Source organism: Engraulis encrasicolus, chromosome 18 (genome assembly GCF_034702125.1).
Source record: "Engraulis encrasicolus isolate BLACKSEA-1 chromosome 18, IST_EnEncr_1.0, whole genome shotgun sequence".
NCBI classification, from domain to species: Eukaryota; Metazoa; Chordata; class Actinopteri; order Clupeiformes; family Engraulidae; genus Engraulis; species Engraulis encrasicolus.
Genome location: NC_085874.1, coordinates 9,444,074 through 9,468,568, shown reverse-complemented (window position 1 = coordinate 9,468,568; position 24,495 = coordinate 9,444,074). Strand labels below are relative to the sequence as shown.

The window sequence follows — 24,495 nt, the reverse complement described above, 5'->3', positions numbered from 1 at the left end:
CCTTGCAGGACACTCAACAGTAGTAGAGCTGTAACAGAATTGGTCATTTGGTCAAGACTCGTCTTGGTCATAACCATTTTGGTATCAACAATATTTCTGTATAATAGAGACTCAGCAATGAAAGGGTTAAAAGTCTCACCCTGTAGTGGAGCCAGCAGCAGTAGAGTCATCACCAGCAGCAACATCTTCAGTGTTGACCACAGCAGAGCCATCATCAGCAGTACTATGAGATGGACAAGGCAGATGATATGAAACTCCACTGAGATGGACAAGGCAGATGATATGAACCTCCACTGAGATGGACAAGGCAGATGATATGAACCTCCTCTGAGAGGGACAAGGCAGGTGATATGAACCTCCTCTGAGATGGACAAGACAGATGATACTAACGTCCAGATGGACAAGGCAGATGACATGAACCTCCTCTGAGACAGACAAGCACAAACTTAATCTAGGAGATCAGCTGTGGTCTCTCATAAAGACCAGACACTCAGAAAGAGGAAGGGGAAAAAAAACAATAACTGTGCCATATTTAGGCGCATTCAATTTGACTCCTGCACAGCTAAACAATATATTACACTTTTTCAAATCTTTCTTGCAGTACTGCTTGTGTGTGTGTGTGTGTGTGTCTGTGGGTGTGTGAGAGAGTTTGTCGTCTGTTTACCAGACACATGTCTCAAATGGCACAGTGTGGTTGTGTTTTCTATTTAAATAGTGCACGTAAGGCCTACTTTTTTTTCAAATGTGGGTTTTGGCAAGCATTTACCCTATATTGTTTTACCGGTACTGCACACGCGCTGTACAATTTACGCCAGGGCGCACCGGTCTACAGTACTTTCAGCACTGTTTACAGTGCCGTCAGTGTATGGATAGTTTCAGTTCACTTTTCTGTGTTATTTTTTTGTGCTTTTAAATGTGTGCCAATGTGCACTCAAGAGCAGTGGTTCTCAACTTTTTTTTTAAAAAAGAAATGTCATTTTGACCTCACCATAAGCATGCCAACGCCTCCCACCCAACATTGTGATGTTAAAGACTATAGCCTAAAAATAGCAGACCAAAAATAATAAAGCAAAAAAAAAATCTTTATGCTATTATTTACTTCATGTATTTTATGTTATATGTATATTATTACATGCTTATTACAACTTTCTACAATGATGTGAATGATTCTATTCACTTTGAATGGGCCTTCCCAACACCCACTTATTTGTGCCCCCCTCTTAGCTGTCTTGATCTCAACGCCTCCTAAGGACTCTCTAACATCCCCTGGAGGACTCTAAAGCCCTCTTTAACATCACAATGTTGGGTGGGGGGCGTTAGCATGCTTATGGTGAGGTCAAAAGGGCCTTTCTTCAAAAAAAATATGGTATGCAGACATTACTTTGGATACCGTGGCTCTTTGTACATCACAAAGACTTGCTGCCTGCTCATAAAACTTAAAGCGATACTGTACCATTTCTTGAAATAACCTCATTTTACACCTTCGCTTTCTCCTGTACTTCCATCCATTTTCTGAGTCTGGCAGTGCAAATTGTACCTCCAAGCTAGCTATATTTGACTATTATGGGTCCAGCTACTGTAGCTGGTAGCTGGACCCATAAGATTAAATGATAATTGCTTTTTTGTAACTAAGTCAGTAATCGTCAGACTATGACAATGGCGGAAAGAACAGAAGAGAAGTAGAACTCGACCATTTATCTGAAGGTGGTGTGTAAAATGAGCTTTTCAGAAATGGAAAGAAGACAAAGGAAATGAGATCCAAATCTTCTGCCCTGTGGTAGAAACCTTTAACACCCAAAGGACTTGACAATATCACCTTTTATATAATACCAACCATACAGAGTTCTAAACAGGAAATTTGTATTATGAGGTTGATGACTGGAAATTGGAGTAGAATATATTTTAACATTTAGCCTAACCAGTATACCTGTGTACATGTGTTACAATCAGCCATCTCTGCACTGTTAGGATCAAGTTTGTTGTGGGTTCTTTTGTCACTAACAATCTATCCATCTCATTGGGTAAATGGATTGGGAGCGTACCAATGTTCCCACGCCCCATTGGTCCCACAGCCCATTGATCCCACGGCCCACTGGTCCCACAGCCCATTGGTCCCACAACCCATTGGTCCCACAGCCCATTGGTCCCACGTCACTAAGACTTTTTTTCATTATTTAGGCCCATTGGTCCCACAGCCCATTGGTCCCACAGTCCATTGTTCCCACAGCCCATTGGTCCCACATTGCTTTTTTATTTGAATTTTTAGGCCCATTGGTCCCACGGGACTCACTAGTTCGACGCCCTTTCGGTACTTACCGCTTACGTCATACGACCCTAAACCTAACCCTAACCTTAACCCTAAACCTAACCCTAACCCTAACCTTAACCCTAAACCTAACACTAACCTTAAATCGCTTGTTTGAAATGTTTGATTACCATGTGAAGTACAGAGAGGGCGTCAAACTAGTGGGTCCCACAGCCCATTGAAGTGTTTGTGATGTGGGACCAATGGACTGTGGGACCAACGGACCTAAAATTAAATTAAAAAGTCTTAGTGATGTGGGACCAATGGGCTGTGGAACCATTGGGCCTAATTTTGAAAAAACGCAAAAGTCTTAGCAATGTGGGACCAATGGGCTGTGGGACCAATGGGCCGTGGGAACATTGGGCTGACCCCAATGGATTAACTGGCGTAACAGCCATGAAATATGTGCTAGTTTTGTACTTACACAACAAAATGACTTTCACTTTTGACCTTTGCCTTGGAATTACATTACACATCTCCCCCCATGCCCACCTTATTTATCATCACAATTTGCTCAAGTTTCCATTTACAGTTTGCCTGCTAATATTGCTAGAAATTAGCCTGGCAACGCCATCCTATGTACTCCACCCAAAGATTTTGGCTCCGCACATCATCTGGCAAAAGCCTCGAGCTCGGTTCTCTCAGTGTTTCGCCAATCAGCAAACAGTTGAGAGTGGTGACGTAGAACTCACCCGCGAGCTCCGTTACTGATTGGTTAAGGTAACTATATTCACACTTTTGTTTTGTTATTTGTATGCTTTTGCGAGGCTATAACGTAACAGGCATGCTAATAAAGCACAATATGGGTTTTAATTTGAGTTTGGAACTTCAATTAATTCAAATGATAGAGTAAGATCAGACCATCTCCCATCGTCCACGGAGACGGATTCCTCATGGCTTTTGCCAGACTGATTGACGGAGTCAACAGTCGGCTATTCGCCCAGGCTAGCTAGAAATCCCCAGGACACCAAATAAATCTATTATTAGCCATAAAATGAATACCGCTGTACAAAATAATTATGTAAACTGTAGACAAGTGAATTTCGTTTTTAGGCAATGTCCCTTTTGTCCATGACCCCTTTTCATTACCTCCATGACCCCCAGTCTGGGAACCACTGCATAGGGGAGTGTCAGTGCCCCCCACCAACAAATGCCTCTTTGTCAACCCCCCCTGGGGGGCTGTACAGCCCCTGTTGAGAAAGACTACAATAGGCCGCGGAGAGGGGTGTCCCCTTTACATCAAGTGACTGAACAGAGTAGTCAAGAGTCAGTAGGTGTTTTCTTCAAAGCTCAGTTTTATTAACCAAATGGTAACCAACATCCTTCTACGGCTACAGAAGGCATGATAAGTGTCGTAAGCAAAATACATTCAACCCTGACCGTCCTGTGACTGTGCAGGACATCGTACTGTACAATACCTGTCGCTCTCCAGGCACAAGTCTTAACACACACACACACACACACACACACACACACACACACACACACACACACACACACACACACACACACACGCACAAGCGTTAATCAATCCTACATGAAAGGTATACCCATAATATGCCCTAGATTCTAGAAGACAGGTGAAAAAACACAGGCGTACAAAAATCATAATACACAGGAAAATAAACTCAGGCGCCATCGCAGGGCGGGCCCCAATGTGGGGTAAACTTAACATTATAATAACAAAACGTTCACTTAATGCAAAGCAACAAAACAAGATAGGGACCTTTCAGAGGTATTCTGAAATTCGGATTGGTTGATTTAATAAGTAGTTTTCTGATTTAATAAGGAATTTTTTATTTAATTCTGATTTAATGAGGATTTTTTTTTATTTCATTCTGATTTAATAAGGAGTTTCAGAGGCACTCTGATTGACTGTGGGTTTTAGAGGTGGTGAGTGACTTCAATATTTGTCATCCTGATTCAGAGGTAAACAAACAAGAAAGTGTTTTAACGAAAAAGCACCATTATCATCATCACTGTCACCACCACACTCATCACCATCATTCTCTGCACCATCATCAGTGATACTTCTGTAGCGAGCCTTCAACAAATGCACACAGTGTTTACCCAATTCTGCACTCACTCGCACACAGCTGTTCTCGAACCCTTGACCTGAGTTTGTTAATGTACCTGTTAATGTACATTGTACAAGGCTGTCTAAAGGAATCCCCCCTCAATTCTCTCAGTCCTCATCTTTCACACAGCTGTTCTCAAGCTGCTCTTCCCTGATGAGTTAATTGCATTATAAAGTTGCCTGTATGGATTCACTACCTCCCCTCCCCTGTCCTCACCCCCATCCCTCTCCCGTCTCCTCTCTCCTCCATCTCCTTCTCTTTCATCCACCCCTCTGCCTCCTCTTCCTCAGTGCCTCCTGCTCTTCCTCCCACTCCTTCTCCTCCTCGCTCCTCCATCTCTTTCATCCCTCTCCTGCTCCTCCTCCTCCTCTTCTTCCTCAGTGCCTCCTCCTCTTCCTCCCTCTCCTTCTCCTCCTCCATCTCCTTCTCTTTCATCCCTCTCCTGCTCCTCCTCCTCTTCCTCAGTGGCTCCTCCTCCTCTTCCTCCATCGTCCGCACCCCCGTGGGACTTTTTAACGCCTCTCCCACTGGCTGCTGCTGCTGCGTCTCCTGGTCCTCTTCTGTAGAGTGCTGTGCTGGTGCAGTTGCAGGGCTGCCACCACTAGAGGTCACTGTAGCAGTATTAGCATCAGCATCATGGGCTGCTGTGGTGGTAGTAGTATTAGCATCAGAATCAAGGAGGGCTGTGTTAGCAGCATCAGTGGAGCGTGTTGTTGAGGTTGGAGAGGCAACATCACCAGAGGAAAGACCTGCGGTGGGAGTAACAATAGCAGCAGGAGCATCATCATCCGTTTCTACTGTTGTCTGTATACTCGTACAGCCATCTGGTAGCGCTGTAGTGGCAGTAGTATTACCACAGGGGGGTGCTGTGGCACCAGCCGTAGGGGACTCTAGACTAGCAGCAGTAGCACCAGCTTCACGTCCACCAGAGGACTCTGTAGCAGGGTGAGTTGCAGTGGCAGCATCGATGACATCAGTAGGACTTACATCAACAGCATCAGTACTAGAAGAGCGAACTGCAGTGGCGGCCACGTCCCCACCAGGCGGCGCTGTGCTAGCCCCAGCATCATCAGCTGCAGTGGCATCAACACAACTACTACGGGTCACTGTCACTCCAGCATCAGCAGCCGAGTCTGGCATGGCAGAAGTAGCACCAGGAGCACTAAGACTAAAGGACACAGTAGCAGTCGCCCCATCATCAGCCTCAGCTGTGGTGGTTGCAGTAGCAGCTCCATCCCCACCAGGGGGCGATGTGGTGACAGCAGCAACAGGAGAGCCAGGGCGACCAGGCTCCGATGGTCTGGGGTTTTTGCGCGGCCGGCCTCTGCCTCGTTTGGGAGGTGTGGGGCTAACACCACTAGGAGAGGTTGCAGCAACACCTGAGAGTGGAGTGTTTGATGGCGTTGCAGTTTTAGGTCCTTTAGTTGGTGTGGCCTTAGCAGCTGAGGCTGGTTTTGCTGCAATAGGGGGCAGTGTGTTGACCACAGTAGCAGGTGTGAGGGTAAAGGCCCCGCTGGGCAGCATGGTGAGGACCACCACCGGCTGACCAGCAGCGACAGCTGTCCCGCCACTAGGTGGAGCGTCTTCAGGCAGGGGGTTTTTCCTGGGCCGGCCGCGCTTACGCTTCTCCCCCGGGCCATTTGGGGACGCTGTAGCCTTCTGCTGCTGTGTTGCATCATGGTCGTCCATCCGCGACAGCAGAGAGCCCGCCGGACCCATCGGGGGACGCCATTCGTCAGTCTCTGCCGGGACAAGCAGATCACGGTAGAGATTTAATAGCTAACCAAAACGGATGGTTTTAAAATACGCCATTTTGTTGTAGGTCTTAAAGTAACATTTGAAATAGAAGCCACAAACAGACAAGTCGCATGGAGAATGCATCAAATTTGTTGGGTAGTTAATGAGGGTTAATAACCATCAATCAGCGACGAGGTGATTAACAATTTATCCTTAGGTGGCAGAAAAACAACATTGACAGATGATGCCGGGAAAATGATGGCGAAACCAAACAGAAGATGAAGGTATGATCCCGTGGCATTCTATGATTACGATTAGAGAAGAGTAGAGTAGAGTAACATTATTATTATCAATAGGACGGTGATCACGTTATTTCATGCCAAACATTGCAAGCGACTGGTTATCTTACCTCCACAACTTTTTGAAACTGAATAGTGACAAAACTGGAGTCCTACTAGTAGGCTCCAAATTTACCCTATACAAAACAGTTTTCCCTTTTCAATTGATAACTTCAGGGGAGGGGGAGACAGGAGAATTAAGATCTTAGGTGTCTTCCTTGATGGCTTAGGTGTCGTCCTTGATGGCTCTCCATCCTTCCTCTCCCATATTAGTAATATCACACGGTCTGCTTACTTCCAGCCACGCAACATTAACCGTCTCCGTCCCTATCTCACCTCCCACTCTACCTCCATCCTTGTACATAGTCTTGTCACCTCCCGCATTGATTAATGTAACGCTCTCCTCTTTGGTCTCACTCAAAAATCCCTCCACAAGCTCCAACTGGTCCAGAATTCAGCTGCTTGCATCATTTCCAAAACCCCTTCCCACATTACCCACATTATACCTTTACTGCAACATCTACACTGGCTCCCGATCAAATTTAGAATTAATTCTCCTCCTCCTCCTCACCATCAAGGCTATCCACAATCTTGCCCCTCCTAATCTGTCTGATCTTATTCAATATGCTATTCCCTCTCGCTCCCTCCATTCTTCTTCCTCTGTTCTCCTTTCGGTCCCCTCTGCCCGTCTCAGTACCATGGGCAATAGAGCTTTCAGTTGCTCCTCAGCTCTGGAATTCACTTCCCTCTGACTTCCCTCTCTACACCAGTTCAAATCCTGACTAAAAACTCATCTGTGTCGGTTAGCCTATTCTTTATGACTTTTTAACTCTGTTTTGCTTTATTTTATTTATTTTTGTTTCAATCTGCTTATGCGTCTTGTTTTATTATAGCTTTTCTATGTACAGTGTTTTGAAAGGCGCTTTTAAATAAAATGTATTATTATTATTACAAACAGTTGGCTTGTTTACCTGTGGCTTTATGTGTTCACGTTTAACAGATTCTGTGTTTTTTTTCCTTCCATTTTTATATATTATTTTTTATATATTTGGCTTATGTTTTACTATTAAGTGAAGTCTTAAAAATCGAGGGAAGGCAGCTTTCACATGATTATCCTTGGTCCTTGATGCTTATATACGGCCTCACGAGCTAAGCCCTGTCACCGTGCACTCAGATGTATGCATCTCCGTCTTGCTTGTGGTTTCCCAACTCCCTTTGACAGTGTGCAATGGAAGCATGCGACGGGATGTCTGGCCTCATATTTTTTCTGTCTCGTCCAAACACATATTTTAGCCTTGTTAGGCTAAGCAAATAAGTTCATAATCAGCCATGTACGGCTTTATGTTTAATTCACCGTTATGTGTAACAGCATTAGAATGGTGCAAAAATCATTCTCGTGATACCATAATAAAATGGCTTCGCAGAGGCTGGAAACGTTAACAAAAAACACAGTATAGTATATGTTATTGCTGGAACCATGTTCTGCGGGTTGATGACGACAAGGTTCTCTCAAATGGGATTTTAACATTGGGGTGTACTCATTTTGTCGTGTTTGATGTCATATAAATTACACTACTATTAACCTTACTTTTCTTTTTTAAGTACAACAGATGTTGTATAAAACTTATTCAATGCACATTTAGGAAATTATGTGCTTACTGAAATTGTTCAAAATACTCATTAACGATGTGCACTCACAGTATATGGATTGAGACAGACACAGTCAGACAGATAGTCAGACAGACAGACCTTCCTCACCTGATTGCTTGCTCTTTTCTGAGTCTCTGTCCCCGCTCTGCTGTTTCAGTTTGGCTGTCAGCTGACCCAGAAGAGACATCAGCCGGGACGTGTCTGCAGAGCAACAAATATTACAAAATGTATTATATTTATTATATTACAATATAAAACACATTGTATCACACCTTATTTGGCAATATGATGTGCATTATATTATATTACATTATAATTCCACTTGTATTTCTACCCTTCCTCTCCTTTAGCTTGTGGCCTCGGACTTCGCCAACACCCTGGGTGCATTCCAATATGCGACCTTGCGTCCTCCACTTGTGCTTGTGGCCTCGTACCAGGAAGTAATACGTCATGATGACATCACTGACAACAGCATTATATTTCAATATCTTGCAAAAGCTTAATTGTTAATTCATTTGCAAACTGGATGGGGAATGAAGAATAGTCCCCCAAAAATTGTTTTGGCTAGGCTGATAGCGGGGAAATTTAATGGTTTTCTCTACGGAGGCGGGGCAGAACGTGAGGCCACAAGCACAAGTGGAGGACGCAAGGTTTCATGTTGGAATGCACTTCCTGCCTCCATGAAGAAAACGATATAGTTTTCCTGCTGTCACAACAACTTTGATGGGAAATGAGAAAATGACCTATAAATTGAGCTTTTGCGAGATACTGAATTCAATAATTCAATTCATTAATTGTCAATAATGCCTTGTGAGGTCATCACGAGGCCACGAGCACAAGGGATGACTGAAAATTACACATTGAAGTGGAGCCAAGGGGTGCATCCCAATATGTGACCTTGCCTCCTCCACTTGCCTCCTCCACTTGCCTCTCATGATGACATCACTGACAACAGCATTATATTTCAATATCTTGCAAAAGCTCAATTGAAAAGTCTTTTTCTCATTTGCAATTGGGATGGTGAATGAAAAACAGTCCCTCAAAAGTTGTTGTGGCGAGGCTGACAGCTGGGAAACTTTATCGTTTTCTCCACGGAGGAGGGGCCAGGAGGCGGGACGAGGAGACAAGCACAAGTGGAGGAGGCAAGGACACATATTGGGATGCACCCATGGCCTTGAGTGTAGGAAGGAGCTTAAGAAGGAAGGTGGGATATTCTCACCTATCTGTTTTTTGATTGGTTGATGTCCCTCGGTCTGGCCTTCCATTGGCTGTTGCTGTCCAAGGGCTTCACCTATCGTGCTGCTGGTTGCTGCTAATTGGGCCTCAGAGCAGACACTCTGACTCGCTTTTTCTACAACAGAAAAACATACAAATATTTACACACAGGCAATCAGTAGCACAAAATGATGATGGAGTTATGTTACATGAGCTGTGGCTACATGTGACTAAATAATGCATTTCATTTTATATAAGAACTGAGAATGCCAAATAGTCCTTTATTCATTCATTGCTTGATGCAAGTGGTGATGTGTGATTGGCGCCACCCGCAGACAGCCCAATACACTGGGGGCGAACACAGACATACACAGAGAGACACACGGACAGTAATGGTTGGAGTCTGGGGAAATACAGGGAAAAACATTACTGTTTCGTGGTCTCTTCAATACACATACCTGTGTGGTCCACTGCTGTATTGAGGTTCTCTCCATTTTGGGTGTCTCCTGTTGCCAAGCCCTCTCTGGTTTCCTGGTTCCCTGCTGCCGACTGGCTTCCAGTTTCGGAGTGCTCTGCTGTGCTCCCTTCTCTGGATTCGGAGTTCCCTGCTAGAGGCGCCTCTCCGGTGGCGGGGTTCCTCGTTGCCGCCTCCTCTCCAGTTTCGGGGGGTTCCGCTCCGGACTCCAGGGGGGAGCCAACCGTCTCAGAGCCTAGCGGGGAGTGAGGAGTCTCTGCCAACCCCTGGCCCTTATTATGGGGGCCCCACACGGCAAACCGATTATACAGCCAGTCCTTTTCTGTGGAGGGCACGCACACACAAAGCCGGTCTTTCTCTGTGGCACATAACAGCAAGTCTTTCTCTGTGGCAGGCAGGGCAACACACACTGTAGTGACCACTTGCAGTGGTACAATTCCAGATTCTTTTATTTGACATCCTTGATTTGTAGCTTCTCGGTGTCTGAACCCTTTGCACTGACACACACACACGTACCTGCTGTGAGTTCGTCGCGGTTGTTTACATCATCAAGCTGCTTCTTGTCCCTCCCTCTCTTCCGGGGCCCGCGGTTGAAGATTCCGATGCGCTCGGTCATCCAATCAGCGTCCTGCTCTACCTGCCTCCTCTTCTTCCTCTGCTGCTGAGAGAGGTGGCCGCGGTGTAGCTTCTCATACTGCCTCCTAGTGGCCTTGGCCAGACGCGCACGCACATCCTCCTCACTCTTACCTGTAGGACACACACACACACACACACACACACACACACACACACACACACACACACACACACACACACACACACACACACACGTTAGTCATCTGCTGCTGCAGCTTATACCGCCGCCTAGTGGCCTCCATGTGTGTGCGTGTGTATGTTACCTGAGCTCTGGCAGAGTGTGTTTACAAGTGTTGCCTGCGTCTGCATCAGGGTTGCTTTCATCTCCTCCAGCTCCTCCTCTCTCTGCTTCAAACGACCGATAACTACTTTAGCCTGAACACACACACACACACACACAAAAGAGCAGACATCAATGCTGTGCTCTGTGTGTGTGTGTGTGTGTGTGTGTGTGTGTATATGTGTGTAAACATACCTCTTCCAGTACGCCTAGTTTAGTAGCGTTGACATCAGTGCATGGTGTGTGTGTGTGTGTGTGTGTGTGTGTGTCTGTATATACCTCCTCTAAGGCGTTCAGCTTGGAGGCGTGTATGTTAGTGGTGTGTGTGTGTATGTGTGATATACCTCCTCCAGTACGTCTAGTTTGGTAGCGTTTACGTCAGTGCTGTGCATGGTGTGTGTTATATACCTCCTCTAAGACAGTGTGAATGGTGTGCGTGTGTGCAATATACCTCCTCCAGTACGTCTAGCTTGGTAGCGTTTACGTCGGTGCTGTGCATGGCTTCCTGCAGCTTGATGAAACTGATGGCCTCCACCAGCCTCCTCTTACGCTCCGTGGCACCCCACTTGGAGATGGAGGGGGGTAGCACCATCGGAGCCAAAATCTGAAAAAAAATAAAAATAAAAAAAATAATAATACATCAATAAGTAATGAATAATGCAAAGCAAAATAGGGAATAATGATAATTGATATTAGCAGTTTGTTATATGGCGGCTTTCAGAACACCCAAGGTCTCACCTTAGAAACAAAAAACCCTTCTAAAACTGAAAATATGAGCAAGATATAAATGAAGTGTCAGAGATGAGATGAGCACCTTGCGTCCGATAGCGGCTCTGGCGCCGTCGAGGCCGTCGGTGAGCGTCAGTCGTCGCATCATCTCCGCCTCTCGTTCCCGCTGCACTGCCGTGACGGGACGGGGGACCCTCACCCCACCGGTGAACGCTACCCGCCCCGCCCCCATCACCACGCTCCGGCCGGCTGGCAACCCCAGCACACGCCGCATCGCGGCCTCACGGTCCACACGGCACTCGGGTCCGCGCGGCAGAACTGGAATACCGTGCATTCGGAACGCCTCGGGCCACTTCCTACTTCCTGTGTTGCCTGCTGCTGTTGCCGTGTTTGACCTCTGGCCGTCCTGCAATGATGATGATGACGATGATGCAGCTTCCTGTGGACGATCTCCACCATGACCTTGGCCTAGGGGCGGGCGATATGGCAAAAATGTCACATCACAACTTTTTAAACTAAAAATCAAGATCTGTCAATAACAAAAGCAAAAATGTGCATGTGCAATGCTAACAAATAACACTCTGATGAAGTGCCCTATTGGAATATATTAAATTCTGTAAAAAAAAACATGAAAGTGAAGACAACAATAAGTTAGTAAACATCACTCTGATAAAGTGAACATCCTCACTCCAAAGCTATCTACTATACGATTTCTCCACTTTGGAAGATTTTCAACGATAGTCTGCTACTCCATTTCACGATTCATGATGGTGTATCACCTCTACCTTGGCCATGCCCTTGTCCTTGAGGGAGCTTACCAGAGAAGGTCCTGGCTGTGTCCAGTGTGCCCAGCAATGGGGCGTCCACTTGTGGAGGTCGGACTGGGGTGTGGAGGGAAGATCGTATTGGGGCGTCTGTGGATGGTGGAGTTGGGGTGTCAGGAGAGATAATAATTATGGCGTCTTTAGGGTTCGTCACTGGAGACATTTTGATGGTCAACACAGCACCGTCTGCAGTGTTAGCTCCTGTGTTGTCTTTAGTTCCCGCGCCGTCTTTCCCCTGAGTGTCCTGCGTCTTTGTGGTCTGGGCTACAGGTGGTGGCATGATGATTGGAGCCACCACATGTTTGGTGCCCACCACTGGCAGAGGTATGATGGTGAAGCCGCCGGGAAGAGGCCGCGGGAGCGTGACAGGAGAGGTGCCCAGCTGAGACGCACTGTGGCTCGGGGCCCGGTCATGATCCTGGTCCTCTGTGGTCTGAGCCTTGGTGGTATCGGCATCTTGTGTGCCTACTTTGGCGGATGTGATTGTGTTTGCCGATGTGGTGGGCGGTTTGCTAGTAGGGGGGCAGATGCGGAACGAGAAGCCCTGTGGCAGTGTCTTGACAGCCGTGGCGCCCTGCTGGATGCACAGGTTACGGCCTGACAGTGACATCACCACACCTCCGCCACCAAGGGCAGCAGAGGGGTCCGAGGACGCCAGGGGGGCGCGGCCACCCGTAACCACGGACAAAGGACCCGGAACTTTGGTGGTGGAGTCAGGAGTAGAGGAGGGAGATGCAGCACCAGCAGGAGGGTTAATAGTGATGCTTTTGAAGGGCTGGAAGGGCACCAGTTTAAACATCTGTCCGTTGGGCTGGCGATAGAGTTGGGTGGTGCCCCCTAGGCCTGTGGAGGTGGTATTGCTACTGGCTTCACTGCCGGAGGGCAGGGGGCCAGTGGGGATGAGCTGCACAAGCTGGCCACTAGGATGGCGGTAGAGAGCGCCTTTAGGAGTGCTGCCGATGGGGGCCAACATGATCTTCTGGGCCGAGGTTGCGGACAAGGAGGAGGAGGAGGAGGAAGATGAGGAGGACGAGGAGGAGGCCGGGGGATCGAGCGTCAAGGGGAGCAGAGGGGAGGAGGAGGATTTAGAGGAGGAGCCTGATGAGGAGTCAATTGGGATGTAGTTGACGGACTGGGGAGGAGGGGCATCGGCTGCAAAACACCAATCAGAAAACACATCTTCAGATTATACACCACACAATTCTATAACCTTCTTCCTACCTGAGCTTGTTGCCTGATCGTAGTTAATGAATTAACTAATGATAACACCATGCTACAATAAAATGCTCAGCTAGAAACCAGAGTAGTATAAAGCAGAAGTACAAGTACTCTTACAACCCCACTGTAGTATTATGATATTACAAAGTTGAAAACATCAAATGATCTGTAAGAGTACTTCTACTTTACTAGCCCGCTGTGCCATAGCATTGTGTTATTGCTAGCAGAGTTCTATAACAATCCAATGCTATAACACGGCTAGCAACCACACAATGCTAAAACACAGCTCTCTAGTAACAACAACGCTACAGTAAAATACCCAGCTGGGGTAGTGGCTTACACTAGCCTGGTGAACCAGCGCCACCCGCTGGACGGCAAAATGTTTTGTCTACGGGTGGGTCTGGCCTCGCATAATGATTCAATGAAGCCAGAATGCCATGAATCTGGCAAACCAATTACAACGCAAAGATGTGTTTTGAATCAAAGCGGGCAGGGTTTTGAGGGAAGGTTGTTCTCATCAACAATCTTCGGATGTATAGAGCTAGAAAGTGACGTCACTTCCCCCTATTTCATGGGACCTCAACGGCGTTTTTAGCCGAAAATCGTAGCATGTAATCCAATGGCGGTATTAAAATGGCATTTCGATCCCCTTCGAGTTGTGCCACGAGCTCCATATATGTTGTTTCTGATATTTTTGCCTAATTTTTCGTATGAACCCCTAAACTTTTTAGAAAGCTGTGTTTCTTCACATTTTTCATGCCGACGGCCTCGGAACAAAACATTGATACTTCTGCTTGAATAATCTTTATCTATCCTCTTAAACAGCATATTTGGAGCCCAGCGCATATCATGACTGAGATCAGAAGATATTCACTCGCTACCATGTTGTTAGATGGTCAACTGAGGTCCCGTGAAACGCGGAACTAAGGGGCGGGACTTTCGAGCTCTATTATGCATCGAGGCCAGACTAAATTAGACATCCACATTTAGTCTGGTTTATCAGGCTAGGCTTACACGGGAGAAAATCAATCTAGTTCCTCCCGTCCTTTTCTTTTGCTTGGGGCCTCAAGACACAAGGCTGGATGTCATCGATGAGCAAAGCTTTATATAATACATTGCAAAAGCTCTTCCACTTTCATGGTTAAATACTGCATTTGCAATTGGGATGTTGAATCAGGAAAAGTCCACCCCCCCACTAGAACTAGTTTGACTTCCAAATAGTGTTGCCAGATGTAAAATGTTGAACTATCATGTAAAAACCTCAAAATTATTTTTGGGAGGAAATTAACGTACACAAACCAAATGGTTGTTTAAAGGCAATTGAAAGAAAACTGATATGAACATCCATCATGATTTTTAAAAAAATATTATTGGTCGTAAAGACAGGGATTAAAGCAAAAAAAAGTAATCTGACTGAACTTTTTTTACCGGTTAGGCACCCGATCTCCGTAACCCAACGAAAACCAATGTAGCCAGGCTCTGCCCTCATAACGAAACATACACTGGTTTTATGCAAGGAATGGTGCCAGAGCCAGCACTAGGCATAGGCAGACAGGGCAGTCGCCTAGAGCAGAATAGGCCTATGTCTTGAGGGCGCCAGTAATACCAAAAAGTGCCACAAAATCAGAACTTCAACCAACATAAAACTTTACACTTCACATTAACAATGAATATTCATTATACACTCAGTATGCATTATGCAGAATGGATTCAAAATGCTTTTTTTTTTTTTGTTGTAGTAGTAGGCTATATTTTGTCTTTCCCATCAGAATGGGCAAACACTGTTCTGGTGAAAGCACTGGTGCGCATTGCTTGCAGTATTTCTGACATTAAAAAAAATAATGCACTGGGCATGGCAATCAGAGGGAGAAAACTAGTTGTTGGTTATTTTGTATGTTTTTCACTATTCATCCTGTTACAAATAACTTGTTGACGTTTACAAACAGGGTGCGGTAGTCTACCTCTTGTGTTCTACCGTTTTGAAAACCTATGGCTACCGGTACTTTTTGCTTCTAGATGTGCGGTGCCAGGCACACGCTTACCATTGATTTAAAAAACGTCCCCGATTCCTACACGCACTCGTGTTCTCTCCTACAAGCTGACACGATGCAAGCAGACACGACACAGTCACAGACATACGTCTATCGTTTAACAAAAGTAACACGTTCCCAAGCTTGTCGCGCAACTTTCCACTCGAATTGAGACAAATCACCCACCTATTAGTCCTGAGTGCGCAGTGCGCAAAAAACTGAACGTTGTCAGAAAGACAACTAGTTCTACACGTAGCCAGTCAAACGCGCTAAACTTTGAGGATGAAACGCATGGTATTACCCTCTGGTATTACGCATGGTATATCCTAGCTAGCTGCCAATGATAGCCGTCCCATTGGGGCTATGAATAATGTTAGTAAAAGTCACAATGCTTAAAAGGAAAACTCTTCATGAAAAGGACATCATGCGCAGTCGAAGTAAACTATTCTTTTTTTCTAACTATCCGCCACGGCAGGTGCAATGATAATGGAAACATACGTGTCCTACCTTCTTCCAGCTATGCATTCCATGCATATGCATTATTAGCCCATATTGGAATATCAGTCCAACTCGTTTAATGATTGTCATTGCACTTTAAAGACATAGTATTACACTTATTTTCTTTTCTGCCATCAGCAACAATGTTGGCTATTTGTTTTTTTTTTTTAATCTCTCGCTCTGCGCCGCAACCGAATTGTTGACCGCTCGTGTAAGGTAAGCGTACCCATTAAGCCCATGTACCCTTTAAGCCCACTTTCAACTTTGAGGTCAATTTAAAGAAAGGGAAAAGGTGAATTTTGTTGTTCATCACCCTATCCAATTAAAGGGTTTAGTAACTGACAAAATGTTTTTTATTGCAAACAAATCACATTTTTTATCGTCGAGTTATTCCCGTCCAAGTGAATCCAGTCTCAGGACTACTGACAAGAAGTTGCCTCAAAACTTTGCTGTTTTGGGACATGTCAGAAATCATAGAATATCAGCTAGTTTAAGTCAAATGTTTTGAAAATACTTTCATATTTAGTAAACTAAGAGGTAAATGTAATGATTTTTATATATATACATGCAGTGTTTTACTAAATTATAGCATTTCCCTTCAAATGGAAAGATGTGTTTTATGAGCGAGCACACGCCGATATTTTCTTGATACAACCACACACCATCTTTATCTTACTCTACCGTAAGACTTAAGGTGGTTAGGTATGAATTCTAAGCATATTCCAGTTTGTTTGGCATTGGTCTTTAAAGAAATGCATCATGAAATGTTTTTTGGAGTTGATTATTTCCATAAAATAGCTTTTTGTATAGGCGGGCTTAATGGGTACAAGGTGGGCTTAAATGGTACACCCCATTGAAATGCATGCAAGTTTGCATGCATGCTTATGAAAAATGCCTTTGAGGGACATAAAAAGTGCTGTACAATCCCAAGTTGTTGGTTTAAAAGGCGTAATGTAATGAACTAACAATAATCAATAAGAAAAAATACATTTCTCTGTTTGGATGAAGAATTTTATGAAGTATATGAAGTAAAAGATGCCGTAATATTTAATTAGGTTTTATGCACTATTTTTGAGCAAATCTTACATTTTTGGTCTGAAACCATTTATGCCATGTAGGCTCCACTGTTTAAACTCAATTCACACACCTCACCAGGTATTTTGATAGAGAAATAACAATATGAGCTTATTTGGAACACAAGTGGGCTTAAATGGTACCAATGGTACCATTTAAGCCCATTCAGACTTTTCACTTTTCTCGTAAAAAATCTTCATATTGTACTTTGAAATATCCATCAACTCAGTGACAAACATTGAGAAGAGAGGTAAATCTTACTATTTAACAAAATATTTCACAAAAAAATTATGTGAAGATGATTGAAAAATAAAGAAATTTAGATTTTGGTGGGCTTAATGGGTACGCTTACCTTACTCTTTTTTTGAACACGGAAGAACAGGGGATGGCTCAAAACTACTGAGTGAATCGGTTGTATGACACCACCGGTGGCGGAGTGTACCCCTATAACTAAATCCGTAGGCCTACACCAAACACACCTCTCATCCCCTTCTCATGACCAGGAGTGCTCTCGATTTGAGTTCAGTTGGAAAGTAAAAGTTGTAAATCAATTGGAATGAATTACAAGGACGGAAATCCGTCCAAACAAAAATCCAGTTGACGGAAATCCGTCATAGCGACGGAAAACTTTAATCCCTGCGTAAAGAGGACAAAATTATGGTACAAATACGACAGTTATCGTACATCTGGAAACACCCAGCCAGTGCTGTACTCACCCGTGGCAGCAGACGTGGTTGGTGCGGATCCCACGTCCATTGTGGCTGGCTTCACTCCTGGCAACGGTGTCTCGCATGTACTCTGCTGGACAAGTGACGCTAGTGACTCCAGAGTAGCGTGCTTCACCAGCGAATAGGACTCCACTTTGCTCTGCTTGATCAGCTCTGCTAAGCAGGCTAGCGTAGCCTGCTTCACTTCTGGAGTAAGCCCTCTTGTTGCAGCTTGATTCGAAAGCAAGAGATAGCGAGTTATGAAAATGAAGAAAAATAGTGGGTCTTGTTCTATATGAACAACCATCCATACAGCATTGACATTTTTTGAGGATTCCAAAAACTAAAAAAAAAAGTTTGGATTGCACAAAAAAAAATATAAGGTCTGTCTGCAACTGGAACCCAACATTTTTTTCTAAGGCCCTAGGAACACAACAACGCTACAGTAAAATACCCAGCTAGGGTAGTGGGCTTACGCAACACTATAATAGCCAATGTTCAAAATTAGTAAAAGCCAGTTTGTAAATCACACTGAGGGTGCAAATCAAACTAGTTCCTCTCGTCCTTTTCTGTTGCTTGGGGCCTCGAGACTCAAGGCTCAATGTCACTACCACTTTCAAAGTTCCATACCGCATTTGCGATTGGGATGTTGATTCGGGAAAAGTCCACTCCCCTCCTACAAAAGTTGCTCTGCCTCGGTTGACAGCCAGGCATCAGGACACCCGGCACCAGGAAAGAAGAGGGAGGGAACTAGTTTGACTTTCACATAGTGTTGCCAGATGAAAAATGTTGAACTATCCTGTCAAAACCTCAAAATCATTGTACATACCAAATGGTTGTTTAAAGGCAACTGAATGAAAACTGAAATTATCGTCCATTGAACCAGCGCTGTACTCACCCGTGGCGGCAGACGTGGTTGGTGTGGATCCCACGTCCGTTGTGGCTGGCTTCACTCCTGGCGACAGCGTCTCGCATGTACTCTGCTGGACAAGTGACGCTAGTGACTCCAGAGTAGTGTGCTTCACCAGCGAGGAGGTTTCCACTTTGCTCTGCTTGACCAGTGCTGCTAAGCAGGCTAGCGTAGCCTGCTTCACTTCCGGAGTCAGCTCTCTTCTTGCAACTTGATTCACTCCCCCTGGCGATGAAGCTTCTGTCGTCTTCGCTTGCTTCACGAGCGTCAATGATGCTAGTGTGGACTGCTTCGCTGCAGACAGGGACGATGCTGATTGGTCCATAGTCGCTGGCTTAACCAATTCCGATTGGTCCTGGGAGGAGGCTGATGAGGGTTCCGGAGCACCCGCTGTCGTCCTGCTGTTGCCGGCAGCGGCGGGGGCGGGTTTGGCTGTGGGCCTGACTTTAGGTCGGTACTTCTTGATGCAGGGGCGGAGCTTCGGGGGGAAGGTCACATGACGGCCGGTGATGAACGCTGCCAACCGATTGGCCGGATTCAAGGCGCCCATGCGACCCAGCATGATCTGGGCTTTGGCATACCGCTTGGCATTCACCTGGAATGAACACGCACACACACACACCCACACACACACACACACACACACACACACACACACAGACGTAAAAATGTAATACCCCGTTGCCCGTGTTGGGTTTTAAGACACAAACACACACAATACATTGCAATGTAATATACCTGTACAGCTGTGTTGGGTTTTACGTGACGGGCCAGACACACAGCCCTGAGGTAGCCCGATGTGGGCGGCTCTTTGAGCTGGGGGTCAGGCTTCGGTGCAGGTTCGGATTCGACCTGTGGCTGAGGGGGCTCGAAGCGTGAGATGCTGATGTGGTAGGTTATGATGGTCTTGGCAGCCGACTGGTCCTGATGGCCCATCAAGAAAAAACAAAGATATTAGCTCAATATTATAAAATACCACTCCAGATATGGGCTCAATATTATGAAAGACCACTCCAGATATGTGCTCAAAATTATAAAATACCACTCCAGCTAACCACCTATACATTTTTATAATACAAAGCCAACAACACAGATTCCTTTAAAAGGTACATACAGTATTTTTTAGTAGTTTATTTACAGAAGTCATGCTGCTCATTCACCAATGTTACCTTTTTCACAATGATTTACCACCATAAAATTCTAACTATTCATTATGACAGGGAACATTACACTTTTCATACTAGAAAAGGTAGATCTTCTCCATATCAGGCATTTTGAATTTCCAGAAATAGACATTTCAGCTGCAAAACTTAACGTACCTCAGTGATACGAGCAAATCTTACCGGTATGTAGCTTACTTCAATATAGTAGTTTACGTAAATAAATATTCATGCAAATATCAAATTTGGGAATAGGCAGCACAGTGTCAATGAGCAGCATTTTTGTAATACCCACTTTGGCCACAATCCTACATAATGCACCTTTAATACCCAGCTGGCGACTACACAATGGTGTAATAACCAGCTAACAAAAACACATGCGGGAGATTACCATGAGGTCCTGATGCTGCTGCTCATCCTCCTGCTGCTGCTGTCTTTGGGTGACTGAGAGCAGTTTTATGTGGTAGAAGCCGATGTTGAATTTCTGGAATACAATTATACATGATTTAAAGCTTCACCATGAAGTGCACACAAATAAATGTAGGAAACGCATAATAATAAAAATGGCAGTTTACAGATAGCTATGACATTAACAGTTCAAATATGTCAGTTTACAGTCATGGGACTGATACAGGAAACAAGACGTCTAAGAAAAAGGTGAACCGACTTGATATGATCGAGCAATATGACAATGATATGATAATTACAATGCAAATACGACAGTTTGACAGTCCTCAAACTCACAAAGGAGACAAGACGTGTATGAGAGCAGATTAACTGACTTGTGGGAGGAGATGTGCGGTGATACGTCGGCTGAGGGCAGAGAGGAGGAGCTTGCGGTGCGGCTGCCAATCGCATAAGGACGTCACGCTCAGCAGCCTGGTGCAGCCCTCATCATCATCATCGTCGTCTTCATCATCAAAAGCAGCATTGTCGTGATCTTCGCCATCCTCGTTTTTAACAACATTGTTGTCCTCCCTCAGGAGCTGCAGACGAGCTCTTTTGGAACCTGTAACACACACACACACACACACACACACACACACACACACACACACACACACACACACACACACACACACACACACACACACAGTAAAGACAGACACACACACAGAGACACGAGGCATTAGAAATAAAATCATGCACCCTATAAATACAAAAGATGAAAAACAATGCATGTTCTGCTATCCTGTACTTCTGTACTCCAGCAGTTCTGCAAGACTGTGTGTGTGTGTGCGCGTGTGTGTGTCTGTGAGAGCGTTTTTGAGAGCGTGCGTGTGTGTGTGTGTGAGTGAGAGTTCTGAGGTTTTTTACCTGGTTCAGATTTGCTGATCTTCTGTCTTTTCACTGGGCTTCCAGAGGAACTTCCTTCCTGTGAGAGGAGACAGGGCTGTACATTAAGACCAATTGGTCGCATATTGAGCCTAAAATTTTGACTGTGCGAGAAAGAAAAATAAAACGGGCGCACCTGCACGAGTATGCATTCAAGCCTTTCATTCGCATTTTGCATCTGAGTTCGAGTGCATGATTGTGAGAACTGCTCATTTTTTCCACAGCCTGTCTGATAGACAGCATCAAACTCCATTGGGAACGCACTTCAAAAAAGACGGTCAATGTTGCTTGAATTCCGTGTTGGCTAAGATTGAGCCATCTCTGCTCCCGTAGCTCAGAAAAAAACAGAATCGCTTCGCACAGATCCCTGGTGGCAACAATTACAAAGCGCGCATGCCTCATCTCCCAGTCGGATGTTCTGTGCCAACACTTCTTACAGCTTTTCGAAATGGACTGCTGTTTAAAACGCTAGTTACGAATGTAACTGTGGTTCTATGAATGCCGGATGACCGACCCACGCTACGCGAAGGATATCATTCACAGGCTTTGCCGCCTCTGGCGGTCAGGAGGCATGAAATAGAACGTTCAAATGCGGGAGTTTGCATTGCTAACAGGAAACCTCTTGGATCCGATAGCGAAATAGCCACTCGGTTTGCTAGCTCATGTGGTTTAAAGGACGTCGTTGTTTGAGCTGTTTTGACGTTTCCCAAACCGCTGTCTTCGCAATGACTTCGCAAAAAAAATGCAATCGCAATCAAAGTAATCAAGTCAAAATATAGTTCGAGGAGCATTCACAAGTAGTGTGCAGTGCGCGGAAATTTAAAGTCTAGTTGGTCCAGTAGCTACCGGTGCTGTAGGCTATCAAAAAGAGCAGCCAACACAGTGAGATAATTTTGCTGCTCCCAGTTTCATTTCACACCGTTCCAACCCATGCGTTTGAGGAAACAAAAACTAGGCTATAATAAAGCCCGTTGGATTAAAGTGTTGTAGGCTATGTTTAAGATTTAGTCAATCTAGTTCAGTAAGCATGTGATTTACATGCTTTTAATCACGAAGTTATAGCCTAATAATAATAATAATAATAATAATAACAATAATAATAATAATAGTCCTAATAATATAATAGTAATGGGAACTGTGATTTATGGCATATAGCAGTGGTTCCCAACACTTTTTGCACTGGGACCATTTTATCCTGAACTTTTGGGGACCACACTTTTTTCACAACCAAAACCATGACTGAGCAAACTTGCTGGCTATTAAAAAAAAAAGGATATGGATAAGGATATTGGATATTTCTGACAGTATAAGACTACAATTTTTTTATTTCACACCTAGACATTTCAGGGGAGCCCATTGGAATTCCAGGTGACCCCATACCCCACTGTTGGAAAAAACACTGACATATAGCCTAGGCCATTGTGTATGAAGATGAAGAAACAAGCAATGAGCACAATAAGCACCGTATTTTACATAACCCCCCCCCAATAACAAAAGTGTCACGACATTTTTAGAGTGCTCCTAAATTTGTATCTGTGCTCCTAAAGTTTTATCCGTGCTCCTAAATTTTTTCATTTAGGAGCACCTGTGCTCCTAGTGAAAAAGCTTAACGTACAGCCCTGGGAGAACACAGCATAGCAGTCACATCTATAGCAGCTAATATGGGCTATACACAAACTTTTTTCATGGTTTCAAATACCAACCTCAAAATCACCTACATCCATGGCTGAAGTGGGCACACTGCCACAAGAACGGCTAATCATTCAACCACACACACACACACACACACACACACACACACACACACACACACACACACACACACACACACACACACACACACACACACACACACAGGTGTGTTACCTTGGTTATATACAGGCCAGATGGTGGTGGTAGCTGTACAGGGGGAGGGCTGTTGAAGGCCCGTACTCGAGCGCACGTCATCATGCTGTCAAAGTACTTATATACCTCACTATCCTTCTCCACCTCATGATGCTGCTGAAATAAAAAAAACAAGCAATCACGCAATTGTAGCCAGAGAAAAGCAGTGTGTAAGTTCCTGAAGTATTTGAAGTGTCTCGTCTTTGTAATGTCCCGATTTATTTTCGGCAGTCGGCAGTTTAATGTCTGTTTATCTGTGTCTTTTTGTGAGAAAATAAAAACACATTTCGAAACGTACTTCAACTGTTTGGAGCCATACTTCAACCCTGAAATCCCACCATCTCGGGTCATCCTGCAAGTGAGAAGCAACCGCTTGCTCACAGGCCCATACCTTAAGCGCGTGTCTTGTGTGTTTGAGAGCCTAACCTTGAGTGTGTAAGTGCGAATGCATGCCTGTTTGTGACACTTACTTTCTGGGACAGTGTGTGTGTATTTGGGAGAGCCTTACCTTAGGTTTGGGTTTGTTGGCAGGTTTGGGTTGCCGTGGGGGTGGTGTGGGGATATTAGCACTCTCGGGTCGGAGCACGGGATCCAGGTCGGGCTCCCCTCTCCATAGCAACCGCATCCGGGGGCCGGGTGGACCGCGAAGGGACTTAGAGGGGTCGCAGATGGCTGCAAGAGGAGAGACACGTCAGATCGCGTGTGTGAGGAGACAGAGAGACGTCAGGGTGTGTGTGTGTGGACAGGAGTCAGAGTGTGCATGTGTGTGTGTGTGTTTATTTGTGTGAGGAGAGAGGAGTCGGTGTGTGTGTGTGTGTCTGTGAGGAGAGAGGAGTCGGTGTGTGTGTGTGCATGTGTGTGTGTGTGTGTGTGTGTGTGTGTGTTTGTGAGGAGAGAGGAGAGAGGAGTCGGTGTGTGTGTGTGTGTGTGTGTGTGTGTGTGTGTGTGTGTGTGTGTGTGTGTGTGTGTGTGTGTGTGTTTGTGAGGAGAGAGGAGTCAGGGAGTGAAAAACTACTGAACAAACTGTGCAGTCTCATGCCCATAAACATTCTCATAATTATGAGGAATTAGATTAGATTAGATTAGATTATACTTTATTATCATGCAAGCATGAAAATTGTCTTTGGTCTCACAGGGTAAAAAACAGACAGACAGACAGACAGACACAAACAGACAGAAAACACACATACAAATGCATCCACCCCCCCTCCAGCCACCCCTCCCAGCACACACATCATATGCAAGTCAGTCATTAGTTCAAAATATCTCTAGCTTTTCCATAGCTTATTGACTATGGAAATTGCATTTGGAATAAAAGAATTACAGGAAAACAATATATACGTATACACTTTACATAAAGTTGTTGGAAACATGCACATGAACTACAGAAAATTAAACCATCATTAACAGAC

General features: G+C 45.0%; 1 protein-coding gene across 1 annotated transcript in view; it reads right to left on the bottom strand.

The window, feature by feature from the left end:
* Window positions 1–3,580: 3,580 nt before the first annotated feature.
* Window positions 3,581–24,495, bottom strand: part of LOC134468989 (uncharacterized) — a 34,387-nt gene continuing 13,472 nt past the window's right edge. Inside the window, exons 13-29 of the mRNA XM_063222958.1 lie at window positions 23,592–23,755; window positions 23,066–23,200; window positions 21,182–21,239; window positions 20,647–20,873; window positions 20,256–20,348; window positions 19,443–19,628; window positions 18,693–19,299; window positions 17,804–18,025; window positions 12,262–13,419; window positions 11,529–11,911; window positions 11,166–11,318; window positions 10,698–10,809; window positions 10,315–10,545; window positions 9,782–10,120; window positions 9,328–9,459; window positions 8,217–8,309; window positions 3,581–6,125 (exon numbers count right to left, since the gene is read on the bottom strand). Coding sequence (XP_063079028.1) covers window positions 4,576–6,125; window positions 8,217–8,309; window positions 9,328–9,459; window positions 9,782–10,120; window positions 10,315–10,545; window positions 10,698–10,809; window positions 11,166–11,318; window positions 11,529–11,911; window positions 12,262–13,419; window positions 17,804–18,025; window positions 18,693–19,299; window positions 19,443–19,628; window positions 20,256–20,348; window positions 20,647–20,873; window positions 21,182–21,239; window positions 23,066–23,200; window positions 23,592–23,755 — 5,843 coding nt within the window. The 3' untranslated portion in view covers window positions 3,581–4,575. The remainder of the gene's footprint in view (window positions 6,126–8,216; window positions 8,310–9,327; window positions 9,460–9,781; window positions 10,121–10,314; window positions 10,546–10,697; window positions 10,810–11,165; window positions 11,319–11,528; window positions 11,912–12,261; window positions 13,420–17,803; window positions 18,026–18,692; window positions 19,300–19,442; window positions 19,629–20,255; window positions 20,349–20,646; window positions 20,874–21,181; window positions 21,240–23,065; window positions 23,201–23,591; window positions 23,756–24,495) is intronic.